General features: G+C 53.6%; 1 protein-coding gene across 30 annotated transcripts in view; it reads left to right on the forward strand.

Annotated features, from left to right (window-relative positions):
- RARB (retinoic acid receptor beta) overlaps nucleotides 1–26,367 on the forward strand; it is a 1,227,259-nt gene that overhangs the window by 1,128,169 nt on the left and 72,723 nt on the right. For all 30 annotated transcript variants that reach the window (XR_014062369.1, XM_081521062.1, XM_081521064.1 and 27 more), the window contains 2 exons: nucleotides 2,217–2,377; nucleotides 9,309–9,485. Coding sequence is in view for 29 of the 30 variants with exons in the window: in XM_081521062.1 (XP_081377188.1) it covers nucleotides 2,217–2,377; nucleotides 9,309–9,485 (338 nt within the window). In the remaining variant the exon portion in view is untranslated. The remainder of the gene's footprint in view (nucleotides 1–2,216; nucleotides 2,378–9,308; nucleotides 9,486–26,367) is intronic.

The following is a 26,367-nucleotide window of genomic DNA, read 5'->3' on the forward strand; positions in this document are numbered from 1 at the left end:
GCCTTGGGAGACTGACCTAAGGAAACATGGGTGTGATTTATGTCAGAGAATGTTTTCCTATGTTCTCTTCTGGTTTTATGGTGTCATGTCTTACATTTAAGCCTTTAAGCCGTGTTGAGTTTCTTTTTGTGTGTGGTGTGAGGATGTGTTCTGACTTCACTGATTTATATGCAGCTGACTAAACTTTTCCAGCATGAGTTGCAAAAGAGATGGTTTTTTCCCCCATTGTATATTCTTGCCTTTGTTGAAGAGTAAGTGATCTTTAGGTGATTGCATTTATTTCTGTGCTAGCTATTCTGTTCTGTTGATCTATGTCTCTTTCTGTGCCAATACCATGCCATTTTGATTACTGTAGCTTTGTAGTATTGTCTGAAGTGTGGGAGGGCTATGCCTCCTGCTTTGTTCTTTTTCCTCAGGATTGCTTTGGAAATTCTGGGTCTTCTGTGGTTCCATATAAATTTTAGGATTATTTGTTCTCATTCTGTGAAAAATGTCATGGGTAACTTGATGGGGATCACATTAAATCTCTGGATTGCTTTGGGTAGTATAGCCATTTTAACAATATTCTTCTGATCCCAGAGCATGGGATACCTTTCCGTTTCTTTGAATCATCTTCCGTTTCCTTTATTAATGTTTTATAGTTCTTAGCATGTAAGTCTTTTGTCAACTTGGTCAGGTTTATTCCTAAGGGTTTTTTTTTTTTGGATGCAATTTTAAAAGGAATTGGTTTTTTACTTTTGCACTCTCCCTGCTTTAAACCACACTGTCCTTCCCTGTGTGCCACCTGTGGGAGTGGTCTGGGCACACGGTCTGCCTTCCTGTGAGGCTGAGACACCTCAGCTGCCTTTACTTACTTGTCCTAGATGACATTACATTTCGTTCTGAGCCAAAGAACAGTGACATTTCAGAGTCCTGGAGAATAAAATCATCTGGAGAAGTTCTTTCCAATGTGTTTACTTTGTTAGGAACAAGCAATTAGAGGAAGGGACTTGTCAGCTGCGTAGTCATGGGCACATACCTCAGACTCACTGAGGCTCTGTTTCCTCATCTGTAAAATGGGTTTAAAACTGCCTACCTAGCAAGGGGATCAAGTGACATACTGTGGACGGGGCTCCCAGTAGGTTCTGAAGGCACTCAGAAGTACTCCGCCCCCCACTGCAGGCATGCGGTGCTCTTACAGATCTGAGGTTCTAAGTGCCACCCCACCGCTCCTTTTCTCTCTCTCCCCACTGCCCTTCCCGTTTCCTCCCACCTTTTCTCCTCTCCCTACGCTGGGGCCTCGCTTTCACTCGGCCCTCAGCTCCCAGGCCGCCTTGGGGTCCTCACGGTGTAGACTCCGACCTGGGGAGCTGCTGGTTGTCAGATCTTCTGGGGTTTTCAGAATCCTCTTAGGGAGAGTCAGATTATGCTCTGGGTCGTTTACAGCACAGACTCCCAGGTCAGGGTGGCGGCAGACCCAGCAGGTGGTGGGTCCCTTGGCAGCATGGGGGGAGCTGCAGGGTCTGGTTTCCCGTCTGCCTCCCTGGGTCCCAGTTTTCTTCCCCAGGAGACCCTCGCCAGAGCTCTGAGTGGCCCTCGGCTCTGAGCCGTCAGAGAGGCTACCACCCAGAGCACAGGCTAAGGCTATGCTGCATGAGGTCCGCTTCCAGACAAGGCATGGGGGCAAGGGCTGTGGGGCAGGTAAGGGATGACTGAACGGACAGCTTCCCAGGCCGAGGGCCCCTGACACATAGATTATTACTTTTTAAAACTTCACAAAAAAGACTGTGATTAACACAAAGTTAACGAAGCATAAACACATGAAGGGACAAACCCCCCAAATCCCATCCTCTCGAAGATGAATCTCTTCAAAACTGCCAGTTAATTCAGAAAACTGAAAAGCAAAAACAGTGAACCAAAAGGCTTAGCTAGGCATCCCTGGCTCCGTTCCGGCATGTGTGTCCCAGGCAAAGGGGGTTTTCTTGGCGCGACACTCGGGCCACCCGCTCCGGAACTGGGGGGAACGTGCCCGGAAAAAGTCTTCAAGGAACCAGTGCCGACGGGAGGTTCCGTCCAAACAAACAGGCCCTCCCTGTGGGTGAGCTGAGCTCTCCTCAGGAACCGGTGCGCCGCTCTCCGCCGCCCGCCGCCCATTTACCGGGGACGCTGTGCTGTGCCGACCGCCACGCGGCGGCCCCTGGTGACCCTTCTCTCTGTGTCTGCTCTCTCGTCCGCAGCGGTCAGGAATGACAGGAACAAGAAGAAGAAGGAGCCTTCGAAGCAGGAGTGCACGGAGAGCTACGAGATGACCGCCGAGCTGGACGACCTCACCGAGAAGATACGCAAGGCTCACCAGGAAACCTTCCCCTCGCTCTGCCAGCTGGGCAAGTACACCACGGTGAGAGGCCCCGCCCCCCGCGCCGCCCCGCGCGCACGCAGAGGCGCACGCACGCACGCACAGCCGCACGCACGGACTCCCCGCCCCATATGCTCATACACGCTTGCGTCCTAGCCCTGCCGCACAGGCGCACGCACGCACAGACGCACGTACGTATGCGCACGCACAGATACGTGCGCACGCACAGATACGTGTGCACGCCCGCCGGCCCTGGGCTGGAGGGACCCGGCTCAGTAAAGGGGCTCTTCGCCCCCTGGTCCAGTCTGGGGGTTCCTGCTGCGGTTGCGTCGAGTGGGCGCTTCCGCCCTCGCAGTCACGACGCACAGGTGGGACCCGTGCGCGGCTCTGGGACTGGGTGACGGAGACGAGGCTCCTGCTCTGGGGGGACCTTCCCCCGGGCGGAGGGGTCGGGGGGAGCCAAGGAGGAGTCGGGGTCTCAGCAGACGGCGGCGCGGAGCGCAGGGCTCTCCAACTGGGAGAGCCCGGCGAGGGGAGCCAGGCCTCCGAAGGACGAGGGTGGAGGGGCCCTGGGAAAGCAAAGGGGGGCTGCCCCGCGGGGCCCTCCACTCCCCCGCCCCCCCACCACAAGGCATTGGCCTCGCTGGGCCAGAAACGAGAGAAAGGGGAGGCGGGGAGGCGGGGAGGCGGGGAGACGGGGCAGGAGGCCTGTGTTGGCTGCTCTGGATGTGCCGGGGGAGATAGCTTCAGGTACTTGGATGTTTTCAAACTGATGTTTTCAAGTGTTGTGTTCACTGACGTGTAAATGTATTTTTAGTGAGTAGAAGGTAATAGGCCCTCAAAAATGAGTGACTGTAACTCGAAAGTCCTCCTGGGCTCTTAAGTTCATGTTGCCCATCTCAGATGCAGGTTCTTTTGTAAAACTTCCAAATGTTGCAGAGTTTTGCTGGTTCGATGACTGATGTGCTAGAAAAAGAATTGCATGAAAGGTCATAGAGATAAGAGGCGATGATGATGCCAGAAAAAAAGTGAGTGAGGCGCCCGCAGGCTGTATGGTCAGTGGCACCAGCTTCTGAAGAGCAGGCCCTGGACTTGGACACAGATCCCCTGGCGGACTTGCCGACAGAGAAAGAACCGAGAGCCTGCTTCCCCCTCGGCAGCTTACAGAGCACCTGGTGGCCCTTAAAGTGCAGATTCTAATTCAGCAGGTGTGGCTCCCAGGTGCTACTGGTCTGCAGACCACACTCTTGAGTAGCAAAGGCCACAAATGCACTTCGAGTAGCGAGACCCAGGATGACGTTCTGGGCCTGGCTCCCCATGCCCTGCTGTCAGGGAGAAGAAGAGGTGCTGGCCTGGCCTACTACTGACCCAGTAGACAAGTTCCCCCTTGAGCTCGGGGTACCATCCAGCCCAGAGCACATGCAGGATGGGCAGCGTTGGCAGCTTTGAGCTCAGCCCGGGAGAGGAAGCAGGGCCAGAGACCTGGGTGACGCTCTGAATCAGGAACCAGGTGCTAGGTGTGTATGATTTAAATCCTGTTTAACCATCTAGCAGCGGTGGGACAGTGTGTTTGTTACTTGACTTCCCTCAGCCTCGTTTTTGGGTTTCAGCCTGTAAGCAGTGGAGAGAAGTCTGTAGTTTGTGATGATGGGTCTTTATTACGGTTACCGTCATTGTTATTACAGCGGATACCGAGCATTTAGTTTGTGCTGAGAGCCATACTGAGTCTCTCGCCTTGTGAATTTTTTGATTCCTTCCAAGGCCTCCTTGAGGCTGGCACAACGCCCCCGTGTCTCAGAGGAGTAAGTCACTTCCCCGCATCCCATAGATACCAAGCGGCCTTGGACATGGGCAGTCTGACTCCCAAGGCAGGCAGCTCTTTTAACCCCAGACGGTACCCTGTACCTCAGGAGGGTGGGTGACCAGGCAGGGTGGAGGCAGGAGCCCCTGGGCCTCTCTGTAGGAGGAGGGGCTGTTCTCCAGGAATAAATCAGACCTTTCGCTCCAGAAGACAGAGTAAAAGAGAACAGCCATGGCAGGGAGAGCTTCCTGGAAGTGGAAGCTTCTGAGCCAGGTCAAGCAGTGAGAGACAGTTGTGGGGTCACTTGCTGTATGGTCGGGGCCCCAGCCCTCTTCTGCTGGTAGGGCTGTCTTAGGGGGGCCTCATCCGTCTTGCAGACCCTGCCTCACCTGGTCATCAGGTAAAGTGGTGGCACGTTGGTCTGGAGGGCAAGGCAAACACAAGTACGGATAGCACTTGCCCTTCCAGAGCACGTGGCCTGGGACCAGCCCTCACCGCACGACTGTCCCGTCTGTGGTCAGCACACCAGGACTTGGGCGGGCCCGTCTGGGCCCTTCCCCACCTCCCTCCTCCTGGGGAGCCTCTCCTTTGGGATTCTCTCTGGGCCTGAGGTCTGATCCCACCTGCCTCCAGGCCGGGAGGGGGTGGAGGCTGCTGCCTGGCTCGGTCCGGGCCTGCCGCAAGGCTTTGTGCGGCTGCGGGGTGAGTGTGCTACACACGGGGGGGGGGTGGGGTTGGGGAGTAATGGACACTCCTGGGAGCAACCCCCACCCAATGGCAGAGAATGACTAGCTCCCCGAGCTCCCTGGCAAGATGGAGCCCCCTCCCACACCCCTCCCCTCTCCCATGCTTCCCGAAATTTCTGCTCAAAGGAGCTGTTTGTGTTCGATTCCTAGTCTCAGGGTCTGCTCTCAGCCCCGGACAGGGGCTTCCCCGAGAGCCTCCAGCACCCCTTTCTGTGCCTCTTTGTATCCAGTGGGGAGTGTGGCTGTTAAGTCCCATCAGCACCCCTAACCTCGGAGCGGACTGAGCCCTTGCAGAAACCGCCCCAGACCACGGGATCTAGCTCTGTTTTCACTGTAAGTGATTTCCAGTCCTTTCTGGACATACGTGCAGGAGTAAATAAATAACAGCAGGTACAATGCATTCTTTGCACGCTCTTGGTTCTGGGGTGAGGTCTTTCTATAAAGAATTTTCCTACAGGCAACTGCTCCCGCTGCAAGGGGACTTTGTGCACCTTCGCCAGGCTGGCACCCCCGTCAGATGCCTGTGGCAGAAAAGTGGGCGGAGGGGGGTTAAGGCAGCTAGCTGCTAGCTGCCCACCTCCAGATCCTTGAAAGATCCTTCTCTTCTTTAACTAGGGAAGATTTGGGACCCTAGTCAGGGCCCAGGAGGCTGTGGGAGGGGAGGGCAGGAACCTGGCCCCCACCCTCCAGGCCTGGGCAGGCGCTCAGCTGCAGGCCCAGCTCTGGGTTCCTTGGGGAGACTTCTGACCCCTCCCCAAAAACAAAGCGAGGAGGGAGTCCTTGTAGGGCCAGGGCAATGGGTGACCCACCCTCCAAAGAGGAAACAGCCCAGCACTAGGGACGTTTGCTCTGCTTCCTTACTGGGCATCGTTGTGGCATCCAGGTTTTAGGGCCTCTGAGGCCCAAGTTCAAGCCTTGCCCAGGTTGCTTGGGAGCTCGGTGACCTTGGAGCCCCGCTGGAGCCCAGCTGCTCGTCTGTGTTTCAGGGCTTGGAGCGGGAGCTGCCTCGTGCAGCTGCCGAGGAGGTTAAAGGAGGGACACGTATGTGACTTTCTGGTGCAAAGACGAGGTGGGCAGGGCTCCCTCTCCTGACCTGGGCAGCGTTCTCCCTGTGTGCAGCCTCACCCCGGCCTGGCTCCGCGGGGTGGGCCTGGGCCCACTCTCTGCTGTTCCTGGCTTTTCCCACCTCGGAGGCCCTGGGGGTGCAGGCTGGCCTCCCAGGGTTCAGAGGTGTCAGAGGCGGGGAGTGCTGTGGACTCCTGAGGAGCCCTTAATCTGCTCGGAGAAGGAGCACGCGTGGGTCCCAGAGCACCCCGGATCCAGTGGGTAGAGCAGTGGCCGCGCTCCATCCTGCAGCTGGTGCCCCAGGGCCGCACCCTGCCCTCCACCAGGGCCCCTGATTGCTGAGACCACCAGGCCATCCAGAGGGGTGCCTGCAGGCTCCTGTCCTGACCCAGGCATCTTAGAAGGGGGGGTCCAGGAGCACCCCTGAAACATCACCTTCAGGGAAATCCTGCCCTGTCTCCCTTGCTTCTCACCAGACGTCTTGTGGGCCCTACCCCGCCCCCCGGAGTGGCGGGGCTGTCGGAAGCACCCAGGTCTGAGACCCACACAGCATGTGTGTTGGGGTCTCTCTGCCCCGTCCTTCTGTGGACAGATGTGCCCGGCTGCTGGTTCACTGAGTCTCTGGACCACAGGGAGCTGCAGTGTGTCACGCCCTCACCGTGGCGAGGCCTGGCATCTTCCAGCCACCGGGGTTTCCAAGCAGGAGACAGGCTTCCGGAGACAAAGTCCACGCTCTGCGGTGCCCCAAGAGGCGGGCCTGGGGCCACAGACCGCGTCTCGCTTCACTGGGCCTTAGCTCTGCTGGTGGGCGGCGATCTGCCCGCCAGGTGAGAGCTCCTGAGAGTTGGAGGGAGCGCATCGTCCAGCGCTGAGACAGGGCCTGGCTCCAGGGAAGCCCCGAGGAGGGGCCGGTCCGCCAGCAGCATCTCTGCTGGAGAAGTGACTGTGGATGCCGGGAGCATGCTTCAGATGGAACTTGGGAGGGCCTCGGCTTCTCGGGGCAGTCAGGGCAGAGACGCTCGACCCCCAGAGGTCCTCACCACCCCAGGACCCTTAGCTTTTTGTTCCTTTTAAGACTTTCTGCATCTCCTTAGTGGAGGAGGAGGCGGATGGAAGCCCTGACTGCAGCTCCCTCGGGCGCTGCCGCAGACGGGCTTGACATCCCTGCGACCCCACCTCCGTGTCCAGGCCTTGTTCCGGAAGTAACACCGGTCAGAACAGCAGAGAGCCAGGCGGCAGGAGGAGGGAGCCCTTTGCACGACCACAGTGGCGATTTCACTGGGTTTCCTGGTGGGACTGGGCAGGGCTGCTGCTCCAGAGGCCCTAGGGGGCCGCATTCAGCCCTCGCGGGGCGGGCTGGGTCCTGCCCTTGGGGGTCCCTGCTTCTCTCAGCCTGTCCCCCCACCCTGCCTCCCTGGTGCCCCTAGCTGCCCTTGTCAGCACCCTGAGCGGGCCGGGCTCTGCACTGAGCGCCCGGGTTCAGACTCCTGCCTGTGGCCCCGCAGCCTGAATAGTGAAGCATCGGGTGGTTTCGTGTTTTGTGAGCCGTCTCCTCCCTTCAGTTTGCATCGTGGTGAGTGAGACGGTGCCGTTCGGATGGCTCTGCCTTGTTTGCGTGGAAGGCCGGCACCTGGCCGCATCCTTCCACGGAGGCCGAGGAGATCTGCGCTCCGAGCCCTGTGCCCGCGCCGCAGGGACGGACCCTCTGCTCACCCCCGCCCCGTGTCGCCTTCCCACGGCCCAGACAAAGCGCCAAGGGACGGACGCGGTGGCCTCCCGCTGCCCAGGTGCGCCGTGTCCCCAGGTCCGCGGGGACGGCTGGGGCGGTGACCGGGACCGTGACCTACCCGCGGGAGCAGCGGCCTCGCCTGCGTCGGCCTCAGAGCGTTCCTCGCGCACAGCTCCCTTGCAGCTTCCAACCAAACCTTCACAAACAGAGCTCCGTGTGGAGACTCCGTGAGCTAAGGGGCCAGCACTCTGGGTTCACGATGTGTCCCAGGGCATCCAGGGCCCAAGCTGCAGCCCTGACCTTGCCTCTCCCTGCCTGCCAGGTCCCCCCAACCCCTGCCTCGCCCCCACACCCCCACCCCTGCCTCGCCCCCACACCCCCACCCCTACGTCACCCCCCCACCCCTACCTCACTCCCCACCCCTCCACCCCTCACCCCTGCCTCATCCCCCACCCCTCTACCCCCCCACCCCTACCTCACTGCCCACCCCTCCACCCCTACCTCACCCCCACCCCTCTACCGCCCACCCCACCCCCACCTGCCAGCAGAGGCCATGGCCAGGGCAGCTTCATCCTCGCGTGGACTTCTGGAAGCTCCTCACTCAGCAGACGTGGAGCGCCCCTGCTGAGTGCCGGGCCCCATGTGGCCCCTGGGGACAGGGTGGTGTGTCGGGGCTGAGGGCTGGGAGCGCAGGCCCGGAGCACAGGCGGCCCCTGCAGGGGTTGTCACGGAGCGGCAGGGGGAGCCCAGGTGTGTCCAGACTGGGGGGCAAGGGATGCACCTGGGGGCAGGGCAGGCCAGCAGGAGGGGCAGCCTGGGCAGAGAGCCTGAGGCGGGCCCACTGTGCATCTGCCTGGGGACAGAGGGATGGAGGGGGGCAAGTCAGCTGGACAGCCTTGCAGGCCGCGGGGAGGCCTTTGCCTTCTAGCCTGAGTGAGATGGGACATCTTTGAGCGGCACCGTGATTTGCTATGATTTAACCACATTTCTTTGGTTAAAGAACGTGCTGTGAGGAGGCCAGGGCGGAATGAGGAAGGTCCAGGTGGAAGGTGATGGGGGCCGTGGGGCGGGACCCCTTCTCCAGGTCCTGACACCTCTCTGCGAGGGGAATGTGCAACCCTCACCCCTAGTCCATCTTAACCCCCAACCCGACATCAGTTAGATGTCTTCCTGTTGCAGGTGATAGAAGCCAAATGCAAATCGACTTAGACTAAAACAGTAAAACCCTGGTATGGTCAGGCGTGGCTGGATGCAGCATCTCGGTGTCCCCAGGAAGGGCCCTCTGCCCGTGCTCCTCCTGGCTTTCCCGGGTCGAGTGGAGCCATCAGCTCATCAGGTTACAAAGCAGTGACGCCGCCACCTCCTATCCCTTCATTCATTGGCTAGAGTAACTGCTAAAGAGGGCTTCTCCACTTCTCGGTTATCCACTGGTCTGGGGGATAAGATTTTGCTCGTTTAAACAAGATGAATCTAAGCTAAAAAGTCAACTACCAACAACACCCCCCAGCCCAGCACTAAGGCGCCCTGGTGAAGACTGAATTGTCCGCATGTTCAGTAGGAGCCGTGTCCAGTCCCCTGCCTTCCGCTAAGCTTCCCACAAATAGCCCTGACTGCGTTTTCTCTCCCCCGTAGAATTCCAGCGCCGACCATCGAGTCCGGCTGGACCTGGGCCTCTGGGACAAATTCAGTGAACTGGCCACCAAGTGCATTATTAAGATCGTGGAGTTTGCCAAACGCCTGCCAGGTTTCACCGGCCTGACCATCGCCGACCAAATCACCCTGCTGAAGGCCGCCTGCCTCGACATCCTGGTATGTGCCCGCCGTCGGGGTGGTGGGGAGGAGGGGCCAGGGTGTCTGGGGGCTTTGGGTCCACTGTCTGATGGCCAGGGGCATCCCTGGAGCTGGGGAGAACTCCTACCTCCCCCTGGGGTGGGAGCCCCTCTGGGTGGCCTGGGAAGGGGCCTGGAGCCCCCTCACTGTGGCTTCCGGGCCCTGGAGGCGTGAGGGCCCATCAGGCCCGCCGTCTGCCCTGTGCTGGCCGGGCTGGCGCCCTTGGGCAGGGAAGCGGTGGAGGTGGCAGGAGCGTGTCCCGCCTGGTGTGGTGTGTGCGGGGCCCCTGGAGGAAGTGGGATGCGGGGGGAGTGACATGAGCTGTCAAGGTGCTCTGAAAGCATCGATTTTTCTTTGTGTTACACCCTTCCTAGCTTTGGGTATAAACAGTTCTGCAAGGCAAATCCAGTTACTGTAATTAGACACACCCGCCCAGCTCTGCTCAGGAGGAGAGAGGACTCGGCCGGTCCAGTCGTGCAGGACACACGAGCGTGTGTGTGTCTTCCTCAGGGATCTGGATCTCAGGCGCGTGAACGGTTCCTCTGGAACCTGCAGAGCCAGGGATCCTTTGAGTGTGTGTGATCTTTCTTCTCGTGAAATCAGAGGGTCTGGGATGAGCCTAGAAACGTTCAGGAGAGGGAAGAGTCTGAGCCGCGCTGCCTGTAGCTGGTAAAGCTCAGCTCGCCTGACGCCGTGGGCCGGGCAGCCCGGCCGTCGTCCAGGCGCTCCCGGTGCTCCGAGGCCGTGCGCGGCCGTGCGGGGGTGAGGCTCCGGGGCACGAGCGGGGCGTTCGGGTGTGGACGCGAGGACGGAGCCCCGCGGGCCCCTGGGTCACGGGGCTGGGGGTGGGTCCGGAGGGCTGACCCCGGCGAGGGCGCAGAATGTGCCCCGCTCGGCGGACCGTCACCCGGCCCCGCCCCCCTCGCGGCGAGGCTGGGCCGCAGCTGGGTGGCCGCGACCTGTGAGCCCACGGTGTCTCTGTGAGTCAGTCAGACGTGCACAGACGTCCACACGCCGTTGTGTCTAGCTGTGCTCCCGGGACTGCAGCCACGCTCGTCCTGGAGACCGCTCCTCTGAGAGCTGCGGTTGTAAAGGAAACTTGGTTTCAGACTTGGTGCTTAGTAATGTATTTCCTTTATGTAATATAATATGTAATATGTAATATAAAGTAAGTATTTCCTTTATGATTCTTTAAGTTGATAATATGTTAAAACAGTATGTGGGATCTCTTGGGGTTAACTAATACATATTATTAGATTTTTAAAAAATTTTTTGTATTGGAGCGTAGATGGTTGGATGGCATCACAGACTCAGTGGACGTGAGTTTGAGCAACGCCAGGAGACAGGAAGGGCAGAGAGGCCTGGGGTCCTGCCACCCATGGGGTCACAGAGCGTCGGACACGACTGAGCGACTAAACAGCAATAGTTGATTTGCAGTGTTGTATGCGTTTCAGGTGTTCAGTGAAGTGATTCCGTTATACGTATATTTGTATATCTCTCCTCTTTCACTTTTTTCCCATATAGGTTGTTACAGAACTCTGAGGAGAGTTCCCTCTGCTACATAGTAGATCCTTGTTGATTATATATAATAGTGTGCACATGTTCACCCCAAACGCCTCTAGTTTATTGCTCCCCTCCTCTTTCCCCCACGGTAGCTCTTACGGTTTTTCCCCCAAAGTCTGTGAGTCTGTTTCTGTTCTGTAAATAAGTTCTTTTGAATCATTGTTCAGATTCAACTCATAACTGATACCCTATGACATTTTTCTTTCTCTTACTTCGCTTAGTGTGATCATCTCTGGGTCCCTCCATGTTCCTGCAAATGGCATTATTTCATTTTTTAAAACGGCTGAATAGTATTCCGTTGGAAACGTACATACCACGTCTTTATCCATCCGTCCCTCAACAGACACAGGTTGCTTCCACGTCTTGGCTGTTAACAATGCTCCTTTGAACATAAAGCTGCGTGTATCTTTTCGAATAACGGTCTTCTCTGGATGTACACTCAGGTGTGGGGTTGGTAGATCCTCTGGTAGATCTGTTGTTAGTTTCTTAAGGAACCTCCTCACTGTTCTTCACGGTGGCTGCACCGGTTGACGTTCCTGCCAACAGTGGAGGAGGGCTCCCTTCTCTCCGCACCCTCTCCGGCATTTATTGTCAATTTTTTTGATGATGGCCATTCTGGTTGGTGTGAGGTGATAGTAATATCTCATTGTAGTTTTGATTTGAATTTGTCTGATATTTAGCAGTGTCAAACATCTTTTCCTGTGCCTGTTTGCCATCTGTACGTCGTCTTTGGAGGAATGTCTATTTAGGTCTTCAGCGCGTTTGTTGAGTGGGTTGTTTGTTTTGATGCCGTTAAGCATCGTGAACTGTTCCTAAACTCGGGGGACTGTTCCCTTGTCAGTCACATCATTTGCAGCTGTTCTCTCCCAGTCTGTGGGTTGTCTCTTCACTTGTTTACTGTTTCCTTTGCTGTGCAGAAGTTTTTGAGTAGGTGCTATTTGTTTATTTTCATTTTTATTTCCATTATTCTGGGAAATGGATCAAAAAAGATACTGTTGCAATTTTGTATCAGAGAGTGTTCTGTCTGTATTTTCCTCTAGGAGATTTAAGTGTCCAGTCTCAGATTTAGGTCTCTAATCCATTTTGAGCTTATTTTTGTGTATAGTGTTAAAGAGTGGTCTGATTTCTTTTTTTTTTTTGCACATAACTGTTCAGGTTTCTCCGCACCATTTGTTGAAGCGACTGTTCTTCCCCATGGTGTAGCCTTGTCTCCTTTGTCATAGATTAATTGATGACAGCGGCCCGGTTTGATTCTGAGCTCTCGATTCTGTCCCATTGACCTTTGTTTCTGTCTTTTGATGACTGTAGCTCTGTCGTGTAGTCTGAAGACGGGCCTGATCTCCCTGCTCCATTTTTCTTTTTCAAGATTGCTTTGGCTTCTGGGTTTTATGTGTTTCTGTACAGATTTTTAGGGATTTTTTTAATTCTACTTCTGTGAAAAATACTATTGGTAATTTGATAGGGATTGTATTGAATCTGTGGATTCCCTTGAATAGTGTGTTTCATTTTGACAGTTTTGATTCTTCCAATCCAAGCATGTGGTATGTCTTTCCATCCATGTATCATCATCAGTTTTGTTCATTACCGTCTTACAGTTTTCAGGATACAGGCCTTTGGCCTCCTTAGGTACTGGGTTTATTCCTAGGTATTTTATTATTTTTGTTGCAGCGCTAAACGGGATTGTTTCCCTAATTTCTCTTCCTCATCTTCCGTTACCAGTGTGTAAATGCGCAGGAGATTTCTGTGTGCCTGTCCTGTACACGCGCCTCACTGCATTTATTGAGCTCTAGGAGATTTCTGGTAGCCACCTGGGGATTTTTTATGTATACTGTCATCTCACCTGCAAACAATGCACAGGTTAGCCTCTCTCCAACGTGGATTCCTTTTATTTTTCTTCTCTGATTGCCGTGGCTAGAACTTCCATAAATGTTGAATGAAAGTGGCGAGAGTGGCATCCCCCTCTTGTTCTCAGTCTTAGGGGAAAGGCTGTCAGCTCTTCACCTCTGAGTATGACGACAGTTACGCGTTTGTCGTATGTGGTCTTTATTATCTTGAAGAAGACCCCCTCTGTGTCCATTTTCTGTAGAGTGTTTATCATAAATGAGGTTGAATTTTGTCAAAAGCTTTCTCTCCATCTATTGAAATGATCATATGGTTTTTATTCTTCAGGTTGTTAATGTGATCACATTGATTTGCAGATATTGAAAAATCCTTACATCTCTATGACAAATCCCACTTGCCATGTTGTGTGATCCTTTAAATGTATTGTTGGATTCGCTTTGCTGGTATTTTGTTGAGGATTTTTGTATCTTGTGTTCATCAGGAATATCAGCCTGTAATTTTCCTTTTCTGTGATATCATACCTGGTTTTGGTATCAAGGTGATGGTGGCCTTGTAGAGCGAGTTGGGCAATGCTCTCTCCTCTGGAATTTTTTGCAAGAATTTCAGCAGGATAGGCATTCACTCTCCTCTTAATGTTTGATGGAATTTGCCTGTGAAGCCATCTGGTCCTAGACTCGTTTGTCGAAAGTTTTTAAATCACAGTTTCAATTTTAGGACGTCTGATTGATTGGTCTGTTCATATTTTCTATTTCTTCCTACTTCCTTCCATCTTAGAAGATTGTACCTTTCTTCTAGGAGTTTGTCAGTTTCTTCTAGGTTGTCCGTTTTTATCAGGATGTAGTTGCTTGTGATGGTAATCTCTTTTGATCCTTTCTGTTTCTGTGCTGTGCATTGCACCTTCTCTTTTTTCATTTCTGATTTCATTTTGCGGGGGGGGATGAGTCTAGCTAAAGGTTTATCAATTTTGTTTATCTTCTCAAAGAAATGGCTTTTGGCTTCATTGACCTTTGCTGTTTTTTTCTTTGTTTCTATTTTTTCTGCTTCGCTGCATGATTTTTTTCTAACTTTGAGGTTTTGTTGTTGTTCTTTCTCTAAGTGCTCAAGGTGCAAGATTAGGTTGTTTGAGGGTTTTGGTTTGTCTCTTGAGGTGGGTCTGTACTGCTGTAAGCTTCCCTCTTAGAACTGCGTTTGCTGCATCCCATAGGTTTCTTGGGTCGTGATGTTTTCATTGTCGCTCATCTCTAGAAATGTTTTGCTTTCCTCTTTGATTCTTCAGCAATCCGTTGTTTGTTTAGTGACATGTTGTGTAGCCTCCAGGTTTTTGTTTTTCACAGTTTTTTCTTGCAGTTGTTTCCAGTCTCAGAGTTGTGGTCAGAGAAGGCGCTTGACACGCTTTCAGTTTTCTTGAATTTGCATAGGTGTGCTTTGTGGCCCAGCATGTGATCTGTTCTGGAGAATGTTCCTTGTACACCTGAGAAGAATGTGTATTTGCTGATTCTGGATTAAATGCTTTATGAATATCAATTAAGTCCATCTGGTTTAACACGTCATTTAAAGCCTGTGTTTTGTTGTTGATCTTGGTGTTAGATGATCTGTCCGTTGATGAAACTGGGATGTTAAAGTCCCCACTGTTCCTGTGTTCCTGTCTGTTTTCCCTTTTATGGTTCTTAGTATTTGCGTTATATATTGACGTGCTCCTGTGTTGGATATATATTTACAGTTATGTTTTCTTGTGGCTCCTTGTGATCATTATGTAGTGTCTCTTTTTGTCTCTTTTAAGTCTTTATTTTAAAGTCCATTCATAGGATTCCCCTGGCAGTCCAGTGGTTGAGAAGCCACCTTGTGATGCAGGGGACACAGGTTCGATCCCTGGTTGGGGAACTAAGATCCCACATGCCGCAGAGCACCTGAGCCTGCCAGCTGCAACTGCTGAGCCCGCGTGCCACAACTAACACCCAAGGCAGCCAAAGAAAGAAATTTGAAAAAAGATAGTCTGTTTGTCTGATACGAGTATTGCTCTTTCAGCTTTCTTTTGATTTCTATTTGCATAGAATACATTCTCCTATATGTGAAATGGGTCTCTTATAGACTAAATGCTCCAACCAAAAGACATAGACTGGCTGAAATGGATCAAAAGGAAATCAGTCCTGAATATTCACTGAAAGGACTGATGCTGAAGCTGAAACTCCAATACTTTGGCCACCTGATGTGAAGAATTGACTCATTGGAAAAACCCTGATGCTGGGAAAGATGGAAGGAGGGAGGAGAAGGGGACGACAGAGGATGAGATGGTTGATGGCATCTCCAAGTTGATGAACATGAGTTTGGGTGGACTCGGAGTTGGTGATGGACAGGGAGACCTGGCGTGCTGCAGTCTGTGGGGTCGCAGAGAGTCGGACACGACTGAGCGCCTGAGCTGAACTGCTGTGCTCAGGCGTGCTCCAGTGAGACACGCAGAGGACCCTCCCCAGTTGCAGTGCACGGGCGTCTCTTGTGAGCACAGGCTGTCGAGCACGCAGGCTTCAGTTGGTGCTCACAGGCTTCAGCAACTGCGGCTTGCAGGCTCCAGAGTGCGGACTCAGTAGTTGTGGCACACAGGCTTGGCTGACCCACGGCGTGTGGAACCTTCCTGGAGCCTGCCTCGCCAGGCAGATCTTAACCACTCCATCCCCAGGGAAATGCCTTTACTGTTGTGTTTTCTTTTTTTAAAAAAAGGGAAACTCATGGTAATTGCAAACAGAAAACTCTACAACAGATACACAAAAAAGAAAAGAAGATAGATTCCCTTTCCTTTTTTGTGTATCTGTTGTAGAGTTTTCTGTTCACGATTACCACGAGTTTCTCTTTTTAAAAAAACAGACTGACTTAGCCGTTGGGCTGTGTCCTTTAGCTGCAGTGCGTGGGCTGTGAGTCGCTCCAGGCGGGTGCTCTCCCTGAGGCCCGCAGACCCGCGGTGGCGCTGGGCTCAGCAGTTGCATCGCGTGGGCCTAGTTGCTCCAGAGCACGTGAGATCTTAGTTCCCCTGTGCGGTGCCTAGTCACTCCGTCGTGTCCCCATGACTCCGTCTGCGACCCCATGGACTGTAGCCCGCCAGGCTCCTCTGTCCATGGGATTCTCAAGGCAAGAACACTGGAGGGGCCGCCACTACCAGGGATCAGACCTGTGTCCCCTGCCTTGCAAGATGGATTCCTAACCAGTGGACCACCAGGGAAGTCTCACCATGAGGTTTTGATATAGCAAGTTATATATAAACAAGATCTGTGTATTTTTTAAGTTGTGGTCTTTTAATTTCAGATGCATTTGCAGGATCCTGTGTGCTCCCCTCATTTCTCAGTGACGGGGTTTGGTATCATTTTGTGTGGGGGTGATTTCCGCCCTTTACTCTTCGTTTGCTTTTACTGGTGAGCCTTTCCGTTCATAATTTTCATGTTTCTAGCTTTGGCCTTTTCTTTTCCACTTAGAGAAGTTCCCTTAGTATCTGTTATAAAGCTGGTTTGGCAATGCGGAATTCTCTTAGCTTTTTCTTTTCTGTAAATCGCTTCATTTTTCCCTCGATGTGAAGGAGCACGTTGCTGGGTAGCTTATTCTTGGTTGTGGTTCTGCCCTTTTATCACTTTGCGCATGTTGTGCCACGTGCTCTGGCCTGCAGTTTCTGTTGAGAAGTCTGCTGATAACCTTATGGGAGGTCCTTTGGTGTTACTGTTCCTTTGTTGCTTTTAATATTTTTTCTTTGTCTTTGATTTTTGCTGATTTGATTACTACTGGTCTTGACGCGTTTCTCCTTGGGTTTATCCTGCCTGGGACTCTACTTCCTGGACTTGAGTATTTCCTTCCTTGTGTTATGGGTATTTTCAGCTATTGTATGTTCAAATGCTTTCTCAGGTCCATTCTCTCTCTCTCCTCCTGCTGAGACCCCTATAGTGCGAATGTTGGTGCATTCGGGGTTGTTCCAGAGGTCCCTTTCTTCACGTTCTCCTTCCTTTATGCTGCTCCGTGGCAGTGATTTCCATCATGCTGTCCAGCTCACTTTCTGTCCTTCTTCCTCACTTACTCTGGTATTGAGTCCCCCTAATGTGTTTTTCGTTTCAGTTATTGTTTATCTCTGTGTGTGTTTTCTTTAGTTCTTCAGGTGTTTGGTAAACACTCCTTGCACCTTTTCTATGTTTGCTCCATTCTTTTTCTGGAATTTGTGAGCCATCTTCACTGTCCTTGTCCTGAGCTCCTCTGACAGTTGACTCCCTGTCACTGCTGCCCTTAGTTGCGGCTCTGGGATCTCATCCGACTCCTTCATTTGGGAATATTCTTTTGTTGTCTCATTTTGTCTGACTTTCTGTGATAGCATTTTTTGTTCCACAGGCTGCAGAATTGCAGTTCTTGCTTCTGTTGTCTGTTCCCTGGTGGCTGAGGCGAGGAGGCTTGTCCTGGCTCCCTGATGGCTGGGACTCCGGCAGCGGGTAGAGCTGGGTCTCGTCCCTCTAGCGGCAGGCCTGTGCTCAGGGAGACTTGAAGCCGCTTGTCTGCTGACGGACGGGGCTGTGTTCCCGTGCCGTGTTGTTTGGCCTTAGGGGACCAGAGCTGGCACCTCCAGGGTGTTTGCTGGGGCTGATGGCGGCCTTCAGGAGGAGTCACACCAGGAGGCACTTCCCAGAACTGCTGCCACTGGAGCCTTTGTCTCCGCAGTAAGCCTCAGACCCGTACCCTCCCCAGCCCCACGGCCTCCCCAGGAGACCCTGCAGGACCGTCTCTTAGAGGCCACAGCTTTCCCCCGGGTCCTGGTACGCACGGGTCCTCGTATGTGCCCTTCAGGAGTAGAGTCTCTGGCTCCCCTACTTGTGTGGAATTCCTGCGGTCAGACCCTGCTTGCCGTCAAAGCCGGCTTCTCTGGGGGCTCCTCCTCCCATCGCCAGCCCTCCCGGCTGGAAGGCCTGCTCAGGGCTCGGGGCTCTCCCTCCTGTGGGAGAGCTTCTGTGCGGTAACTGTTTCCCAGCTTGGGAGTTGCCCACCCAGAGGGGGTGGGGTTTGATTTCATTGCAATTCCTCCCTCCTGCGTTTCATTGTGGCTTCTTTGTCTTTGGATGTGGAGTATCTTTTTAGTAGATGCCAGTCTGGTGGTTTTTTGTTTGGTTTTTTTTGATGATGCCTTTTCATCAGTTGTGATTTTGGTGGTGGTGTGAGAAGGGAATGAGCTCAGGTCCTTATACTCTGCCATCTGGAGCTCATCTATTTTTGAATGTCTTTTTCTTCCCTACCTCTTTGGTTCTCTTCCTTTGTGATTTGATGACTACCTTTATTGTGTTTTGATTGCTTTTTCTTCTTTGTATGTGTTTATTGTACAGCTTGGTTTATGGTTACCATGATGTTTTGATACTGAAGTCCATATATAAGAAAGATGTTTTAAGCTGCTAGTCTTTTAATTTCCAGTGAATTTCCAGTATCCTGCATTTGTTCTCTCCTCCTCTCACAGTTGCTGGTTTTGATGTCCTGTTTTGTGGGGGTGATTTCCTGCCTGTACTGTATGCTCGCCTTTGCCAATAAGTTAGGAAATTGTTCACAATTTTCGTGTTTCTGGTTCTAGCGTTTAATTTTCTGCTTAGAGAAGCTCCTTTAGCATTTGTTACAGAGCTGGTTTGATAGAGCTGGATTCTCTTAGCCGTTTGCTTGTCTGTAAAGCTTTTCATTTCTCTGCCAAATCTGGAGAGACTTGCTGGGTAGAATACTTTTGGTTGTAGCTTCTTCCTTTTCATGACCTTAAATACCTCATGCCACTCCCTTCTGGTCTGCACAGTTTCTCCTGAAAACTGCACTGATAACCTTGTGGAGAGTCCCTAGTTTGTTACTTACTGCTTTTCCCTTTTTGCCTTTAATAGTGTCTCTGTCTTCATTTTTCAGTTTGGTTACCATGTGCCTTGGCATGTTCCTCCTCGAGTTTGTCCTGCCTGAGGCTCTGCACTTCCTGGGCTTGGGTGACTGTTTCCAGTGTTACGAAATTTTTCAGCTATCATCTCTCCAGATATTTCCTCATGTCCTTCCTCTCTTCTCCTTGTGGGCCCCCTATGATGAGAATGTTGGTGGATTTAATGTTGTTCCAGGGGTCTCTTAGATTGTCCTCATTTCATTCCTTTTTCTTTATTCCATGGCAATGATTTTGACCATTTAGTCCTCCAGCTCACTTATTCATTCTTAGGCTCAGTTATTCTGCTGTTTATTCCTTCTAGTGTGTTTTTATCTAATTGAAGGTTAATTGCTTTACAGAGTCAGGTTGGTTTCTCCCAAACATCGACATGAATCAGCCACCGGCACACATGTGTCCCCTCTCCATCGAACCTGCCTGCCACGTCCCTCCCCACCTCGCCCCTCTAGGCTGTCACAGAGCCGCGGTTTCAGTTCCCTGAGTCTCCCAGCGCGTTTCCCCATCGGCTGTCTGTGTTACATGTGCTAGCATACGTTTCCATGTTACTCTCTCCTCACGTCCCACCCTCTCCTCCCTCCCCCTCCAGGTCCATAGGTCTCTTCTCTGTGTCTGTGCTTCCATTGCTGCCCTGCAGATAATTCCATGAGTATCTTTCTAGATTCCAGGTATTGGCATTAGTATATGGTACTTATTTTTGTCTTTCTGACTCACTTCATTCTGTATAACAGACTCTAGGTTCGTCCACCTCATTAGGACTGACTCAAATGCATTCCTTTTTATGGCTGAGTCGTAGTTTATTGTATATACGTATCACAACTTCTTCATCCATTCATCTGCCGATGGACATCTAGGTTGCTTCCGTTCTTGGTATTGCAAACAGTGCTTCAGTCAACAGTGGGATACGTGTGTCTTTTTCAGTTTTGGTTTCCTCCAGGTAGATGCCTAGGAGTGGGAGTGCTGGGTCATATGGTGCTTCTATTCCTAGTTTTTTAAGGAATCCCCATACCGTCTTCCACAGTGGCTGTATCAGTTTACATTCCCACCAGCAGTGCAAGAGCGTTCCCTTTTCTCCACACCCTCTCCAGCATTTACTGTTTGTAGACTTTTTGACGGGGGCCATTCTGATTGGTGCGAGGTGATATCTCATTGTAGTTTTGATTTGCATTTCTCTAATAATGAGCGATGTTGAGCATCTTTTCATGTGTGTGTTAGCCATCTGTATGTCTTCTTTGGAAAAATGTGTATTTAGGTCTTTTTTTCCCACTTTTTAACTGGGTTGTTTGTTTTTCTGATACTGAGTTGTATGAGCTGCTTGTATACTCTGGAAATTAATCCTTTGTCAGTTGTTTCATTTGCTCTTATTCTTCCTATTCTGAGGGTTGTCTTTCACCTTGTTTATAGTTTCCTTTGCTGTGAAAAACTTTTTAAGTTTAATGAGGCCCTGCTTGTTTCCTTTTGTTTTTACTCCCATAACTCTAGAAGGTGGGTCATGGAGGATCTTGCTTTGATTTATGTCATCGAGTGTTCTGCCTATGTTTTCCTCTAAGAGTTTTATAGTTTCTGGTCTTACGTTTAGGTCTTTAATCCATTTTGAGTTTATCTCTGTGTGTGGCGTTAGGAGGTGTTCTAGTTTCACCCCTTCACATGCAGCGTCCCGTTTTCCCACCACCGCTTACTGAAGAGGCTGACTTTGTCTCTAGCATATTGTCTATTCTTGCCTCCTTTGTCAAAAATAAGGTACCCAGAGGTGCATGGGTTCATTTCTGGGTTTTCTGTCTTGTTCCATTGATCTATATTTCTGGTTTTGTGCCAGTACCATACTGTCTTGATGACTGTAGCTTTGTAGTATAATCTGAAGTCAGGAAGGTTGATTCCTCCACCTCCATTCTTCTTTCTCAAGATTGGTTTGGCTGTTTGGAGTCTTTTGTGAATTGTGAAATATTTTGTTCTGGTTCTGTGAAAAATACCATTGGTAACTTGATAGGTGTCACATTGAATCTGTAGATTGCATTTGGTAATATAGTCATTTTCATAATATTGATTCTTCCAACCCAGAAATGTGGAATATCTCTCCATATGTGTATGTGATCTTTGATTTCTTTAAACAGTGTCATAATTTTCTGTATACAGTTCTTCTGTCTCCTTAGGTAAGTTTATTCCTAGATATTGAATTCTTTTTGTTGCAATGGTGAATGGGATTGATTCCTTAATTTCTCTGATTTTTCATTGTTAATATATAGAAATGCAAGTGATTTCTGTGTATTGATTTTGTATCCTGAAACTTTGCTAAATTCACTGATTAGCTCTAGTAATTTTCTGATACTATCTTTAGGGTTTTCTATGTACAGTATCATGTCCTCTGCAAACAGTGAGAGGTTTAATTCTTCTTTTCCAATCTGGATTCCTTCTATTTCTTTTTCTTGGGTTGCCGTAGCTAGGACTTCCCAAAACTATGTAGAATAATAGTGGTGAGATTGGGCACCCTTGTATTGTTCCTGATCTTAGAAAGAATACTTTTATTTTTTTGCCATTGAGAAAAATGTTTGCTATGGGTTTATCATATATGGCCTTTACGATGTTGAGGTAGGAGTTTTTATCATGCTGAATTTTGTGCTGAATTTTGTCAAAGGCTTTTTCTGTATCTATTGAGATTATCATATATCTTATCTTTCAATTTATTACGGTGTATCACATTGATTTTGCGCGTATTGAAGAATCCTTGCATCCTTCAGATAAATCCAAATTGATCATGGTGTATGAGGTTTTTAATGTGTTGTTGGAATCTGTTTGTTAGAATTTTGTTGAGGATTTTTGCATCTATGTTCATCAGTGATACTGGCCTGTAACTTGTTTTGTTTTGTCTCTGTCTGACCGTTTAGTGTATTTTTCATTTCAGTTACTGTGTTGCACATCTTTTTGTTCATTAAATTTTTTAGGTCTTTGTTAAACGTGTCATGTATTTTATCAGTCTCTGCTTCCATTCCTTTTCTGAGATCTTGGACCATCCTGGGTACTTGAATTCTTTTCCAGACAGATTGCCTCTACCCCACTTAGTTATCTTTCTGGGGTTTCATCTTGCTCCTTCGTCTGAGACATATTTCTCTGCCGTCTTATTTCTGCCCAGCTTCCTGGGTTTGTGGTCTCCATTCCTCAAGCTGCAGAACTGGGGTTCTCCTCCATTCTGGTGTCTGCCCCGTGGTGGGTGAGGTTGGTTTGGGGACTTGTGCAGCCTTCCTGGTGGAAGGGGCTGGAGCCTCCTCACGGTTGAGCGCGGCTGGGTCTTGGCCCTGTAGCGGGAGGACTGTGTCAAGGGCTGTGTTTCAGGCAGTTGTGGGCTCAGGACGACCTTCGGCAGCCTGTCTGCTGACAGGTGGGGCTGTTCTCTTGCTCAGTATTTGGCCTGAGGTGTCTCAGCCCCGGAACCCGCTGGCCACCGGTTGGACCAGGGCTCAGCGCCAGAGGTTGACCTCCGGGAGCCTTCACTCTGCTGGGTGTTTCCTGGTCCCTGTGCCCCCAGTGAGCCGCAGCCGCCCCCGCGCCCCCAGGAGGCCCTTGAGAGCAGCAGGCGGTCTGGTCCACCCTCCTGTGGAGTCTCTGCTTTTGCTGGGGCTCGGTGCCCGTGAGACCTCGTGCGCCCTCCACGAGCGGAGGCCTTGCACTCAAGTCCCACTGGCCTTCAAAGCCAGATGCTCTGGGGGCTCCTCCTCCCAGGCCAGGCCCCCGGGCTGGGGAGCGGACGTGGGACGCAGACTCTGTTGTCCAGCATGTGGGCCGCTGCCCCTCCCGCAGCAGGTATGGGATTCAGTTATACTGAGGAAGTGCCCGTCCTACTGGTCACTGTGGCTGGTGCTTTGTCTTTGGAAGTGGCATATGTCTGTTAGTAGGTTCCAGTCTTCCAGCCGATGGTTGTTCGCAGTTAGCTGTGAATTTGGTGTTTCCGTGAGCAGAGGTGAGCCCAGGTCCCTTCTGCTCTGGATGGTTCTCCAGCCAGCTGACCCTTTAGTACCTGCCTGGTTGCCAGACAGTCAGTGCAGAGAAGGAGATGGTGAACATGTGTTTTCTTTGCCAAAACACAGAAATCACTGGATTTCATGCACCCCTTGCAGGGGGTTAGCAGGTGGGAGAGGTTCCCATGAGGGAATGCGGTCCCTCCATAAGTGGGTGAAGGTTCGCTAGTGCTGCGCTGTGTGGCTGCGTGCCCGGTGCTGAGGACACAGCCGGGGCGTTCTCCCTCTAAAGCTCATCTCCGGGGGTGGGGGTGGGCACGGAAGCCCCGAGAACAGCGCCACCGTGAAGAAAGCAAGCGGGAGAGGGCTCGAGTTCAGACTAGCACACACAGCAGTGGCGGTCCCACCCGGAGCCAGCCAGCGCCGCAGGGAGAAGCCGGACGGGACTGGGACCCCGCGTTCCTGCGGCTCAGGAAGGGCGGAGGTCCGGGCAGCCGGGTCTGGGGGGGTCTGGCCGGGAGGGGCCAGGCGCCTGTGATGCCGGCTCTGCCGGGGCCCAGGCGGGCTCACTCGGGCGGGTGTTCACTGGGGTGTGCGCACGACCCACAGCAAGTTTGCTGTGTCAGTTGTCTGTGACCCTGTGATGCTGCCCAGACTGAGCCCCTGAAGACAAGTCGCTGTGCAGTCCCTGCTGTCGGGAGCTCACGGCGGGGCTCTGGGGTGGTGACCCAGGGGGGTGGCTGTGGGTACTTGGGGGGCTGCCTCATCTACAGGCCTCACCAGGGCGGCCGGCCTCCGCTGCTGAGCAGAGAGCGGGCCTCTTGGTGGCCAGGCAGCCGCCTCCCAGGACGGGACTCGGGGGACGGCGAGGAGGGTCTGTCTGTTCTGTGCGCCCCGTCTCAGGGGCAGGTCGCGGGCTGCGCCCCCTTTCCGGGCGGGCTGAAGTTCCACTCCCCGGAGGAGGGGCCCGCACAGAGTGGTTTCAAACCGGCCCATGTGTTATACCTCAGCTTTTACAGTTTTATTTCATGTTTCAGAAAACCAATGGGGTGAAGTGGTATAAACCTGTAGTTTTTAGGACGAGTGTTCCCTGCTCCCGGAGGAGGCGACGGTGAGCTGAGCCCCAGGTAGAGGATCGGCCTCCCGCGGAGCAGCGGGAGGGTCACGGGCACAGCAGTGCGGACGCCCGGCCGGGCCGGGGAAGGTGGAGTCCAGGGTCTGGGGGTCCCGCGGCGCTGGGTCGTCCGCGGCAGGCGTCCCCGCCGGCAGAGGGAACCTGGGTCGGGAGAGCCCGGGGCCCTGCTCGGCGCCCTGGGGGGATGGTCCCTGCCCCTAGGAGGGCCGGCCTCGCCCGCCTGTGAGCGCCTTGCCGCCCCCCACGCCCCTCCGCAGCAGCCCGGCCTGGCGGGTCTGTCCGCGCCGCGTAGGACCGTGTGCTCCCCGTCCTCTCAGACGCAGGGCACGCACCCCGAGAAGGGCTGTGCCTGCCGTCAGGGCTGTCGTGGGACGAGCCGGGCTCCGGGCTGTGTCTCCCGGCCCCGCGTTCTCCCCTCCCGACGCCCGCTCTGCTTGGTCAGCGGTGTCGGGCTCTCCGGGGAGAGAGGCCACAGGACAGAGTGGAAGCGCTTCATCAGAACCTGCTTGTCGTCTGGCCTGAGGAGCGAGGCCCTCCAGGGTGGAATGGGCCCCAGACGCGCTGCGTCTGGACGCGGGTTTCGGGGGAGCCTCCGGTGCCTTGCGGACCCCATGGGGGCTCCTGTGTGCAGGAGCCGCAGAGGCTCGTCTGGGGCCTGTTGGTCCCCCGCCGGAAGCGAGGGTAGAGGCCGCGAGCCCGGGAGACTCTGGACTCAGGGACGCGGGGCGGTGGGGTCCCGTCTCCACCGGCCCCGCCTGTGCCCTCGGGCGCGCGCCTCACCTCCTGGGCGCGGAGGCCCGTCCCGTGACGTCCGGGCCCCTCCGCGCTCTGACAGCGGGGCAGCTTCAGGCCGCCTCGGCCCCTAAGACTCAGGGGGCCCCGGGCAGGAACCCAGAGGTGGGAGTGCGGCGCTCCGCTGACCACGCGCGGGCCCCGCCGTGGGAACGACGTCTGAGCGAGCCCCTCGTGTGGTGTGAAGGGGGCGCCCGCTCGTCTCCAGGCCGCCGGCCGCCGCTCCCGGTGGGGAGGGTCACCGCAGAGGGCCGTGCGGGCTGGGGGCTGCAGACCCTCACGGGGCGCAGTGCCAGCTCCCCGAGAGAGGCGGCCTGGGGGCGGAGGCTGAGCGCCCAGACCCACGTGCCCCAGGACAGGCTGGTGGCTGCAGGACGGGGTGGCGGTGGTGTCGGCCTCGGGCAGACGCAGCAGTTTGGGCCTTTATAGACAGCGCGGTGCTGTCGTGTGTGCTGCGCGGGGTGAGCGCGAGGCTCCCTCCTCCCAGACGCCTTCATCAGCAGAGGCCCCATGCATCCCACCTGTGGGGTGTCCACACTGGAGTCCTGCCTGGAGGAGGAGGGCTGTCCCCGCCTGCAGTCCTGGGGCTCCAGGGAGCACAGGGTGAGGACGCCCGGCGTTCGGGCCTTTCCCCGCACCCTGGAGGCTGTGCCCACACGGCCCTCAGATCACATGTCCTTGCCCCAACCCCGGCTGGAAGCTTCCCTGACAGGACGCAGGATTCAACGGAAGTCCTTCCTTTAGCACCCTGGTGGGGCCACGGGATAGGAGGGGCCGGGCCGCCGGCCGCGTGTCCCCTCGGCTGACTCAGGTGATCCGCGGGGGTCCGCACCCCGTCCTCGAGCGTCTGAGACGCCTTCTCAGGCCCCCGGCTTGCGTGTCTGGGATCCGCTTCCCCGGCAGTGAGAGCTTTTCCTGGAGAAGCGCAGCCTGGAGGCCTGGTTGGTGCAGCGCCCGGGTTCTGGGCGGATCAGGCTGCTGGTTCGGGGAGCCCTGACCAGCGGTGGGGTCACCTCGGCCATCAGGGCTGCTTCTCCAGGAAACTCCGCCAGGCCTCCAGGCTGCACCAGCCCCCTCCCGGCTGTGGGCCTGCCCTGCTGCCCCCCGCTGTGCCCAGCCCCTCGCTGGCTCAGCCTGCCCCCTGGGGTCCCGGTCTCTGGGCGGGGGGCAGCCCCAGCTCAGCCCAGCCTTCCTGAGCCTGGAGCCCCTGGTCTATAAGAAGTGTCCTGAGCCCGCCCGCTGGTCGGCAGGCTTAAACGGAGAGCACTGGAGCACTGGCTGCGCTGGGCAAAGTGTAAATGTTGCCCCTTTTTTTTCTGGTAGACTAAGCTCTTCAAAAAAAAGAACCACTTCTTCCTCTTTTTATGCCTAACACCTGGCGCAGTGCCTGGGATATAAGTAGGTACTCAGTAGATGTTTACTTGAGTCAAATGAATCACTTTTAGCATAAACAGATATTTCTCAAAATTTCTTGTGTGCTATTTATTACTCCCTAAATAACGTTGCGCCCTTGTTCTGACGTGTGTGGTCTTTTGGAGGAAGAGCTGGAGCGGCGTTTGCACCCAAAGGCGGGGGGGTGGGGAGGGAGAGCTTGTCCTCTCCAGAGCCCTTGGAACCTTCCTGGGATTCCCTCCCTGGGTCCTGGCCCGGGTTGATGATCCAGACGTGATT

This window comes from Giraffa tippelskirchi, chromosome 8 (assembly GCF_054371585.1).
Source record: "Giraffa tippelskirchi isolate mGirTip1 chromosome 8, T2T-mGirTip1v1.2.pri, whole genome shotgun sequence".
NCBI classification, from domain to species: Eukaryota; Metazoa; Chordata; class Mammalia; order Artiodactyla; family Giraffidae; genus Giraffa; species Giraffa tippelskirchi.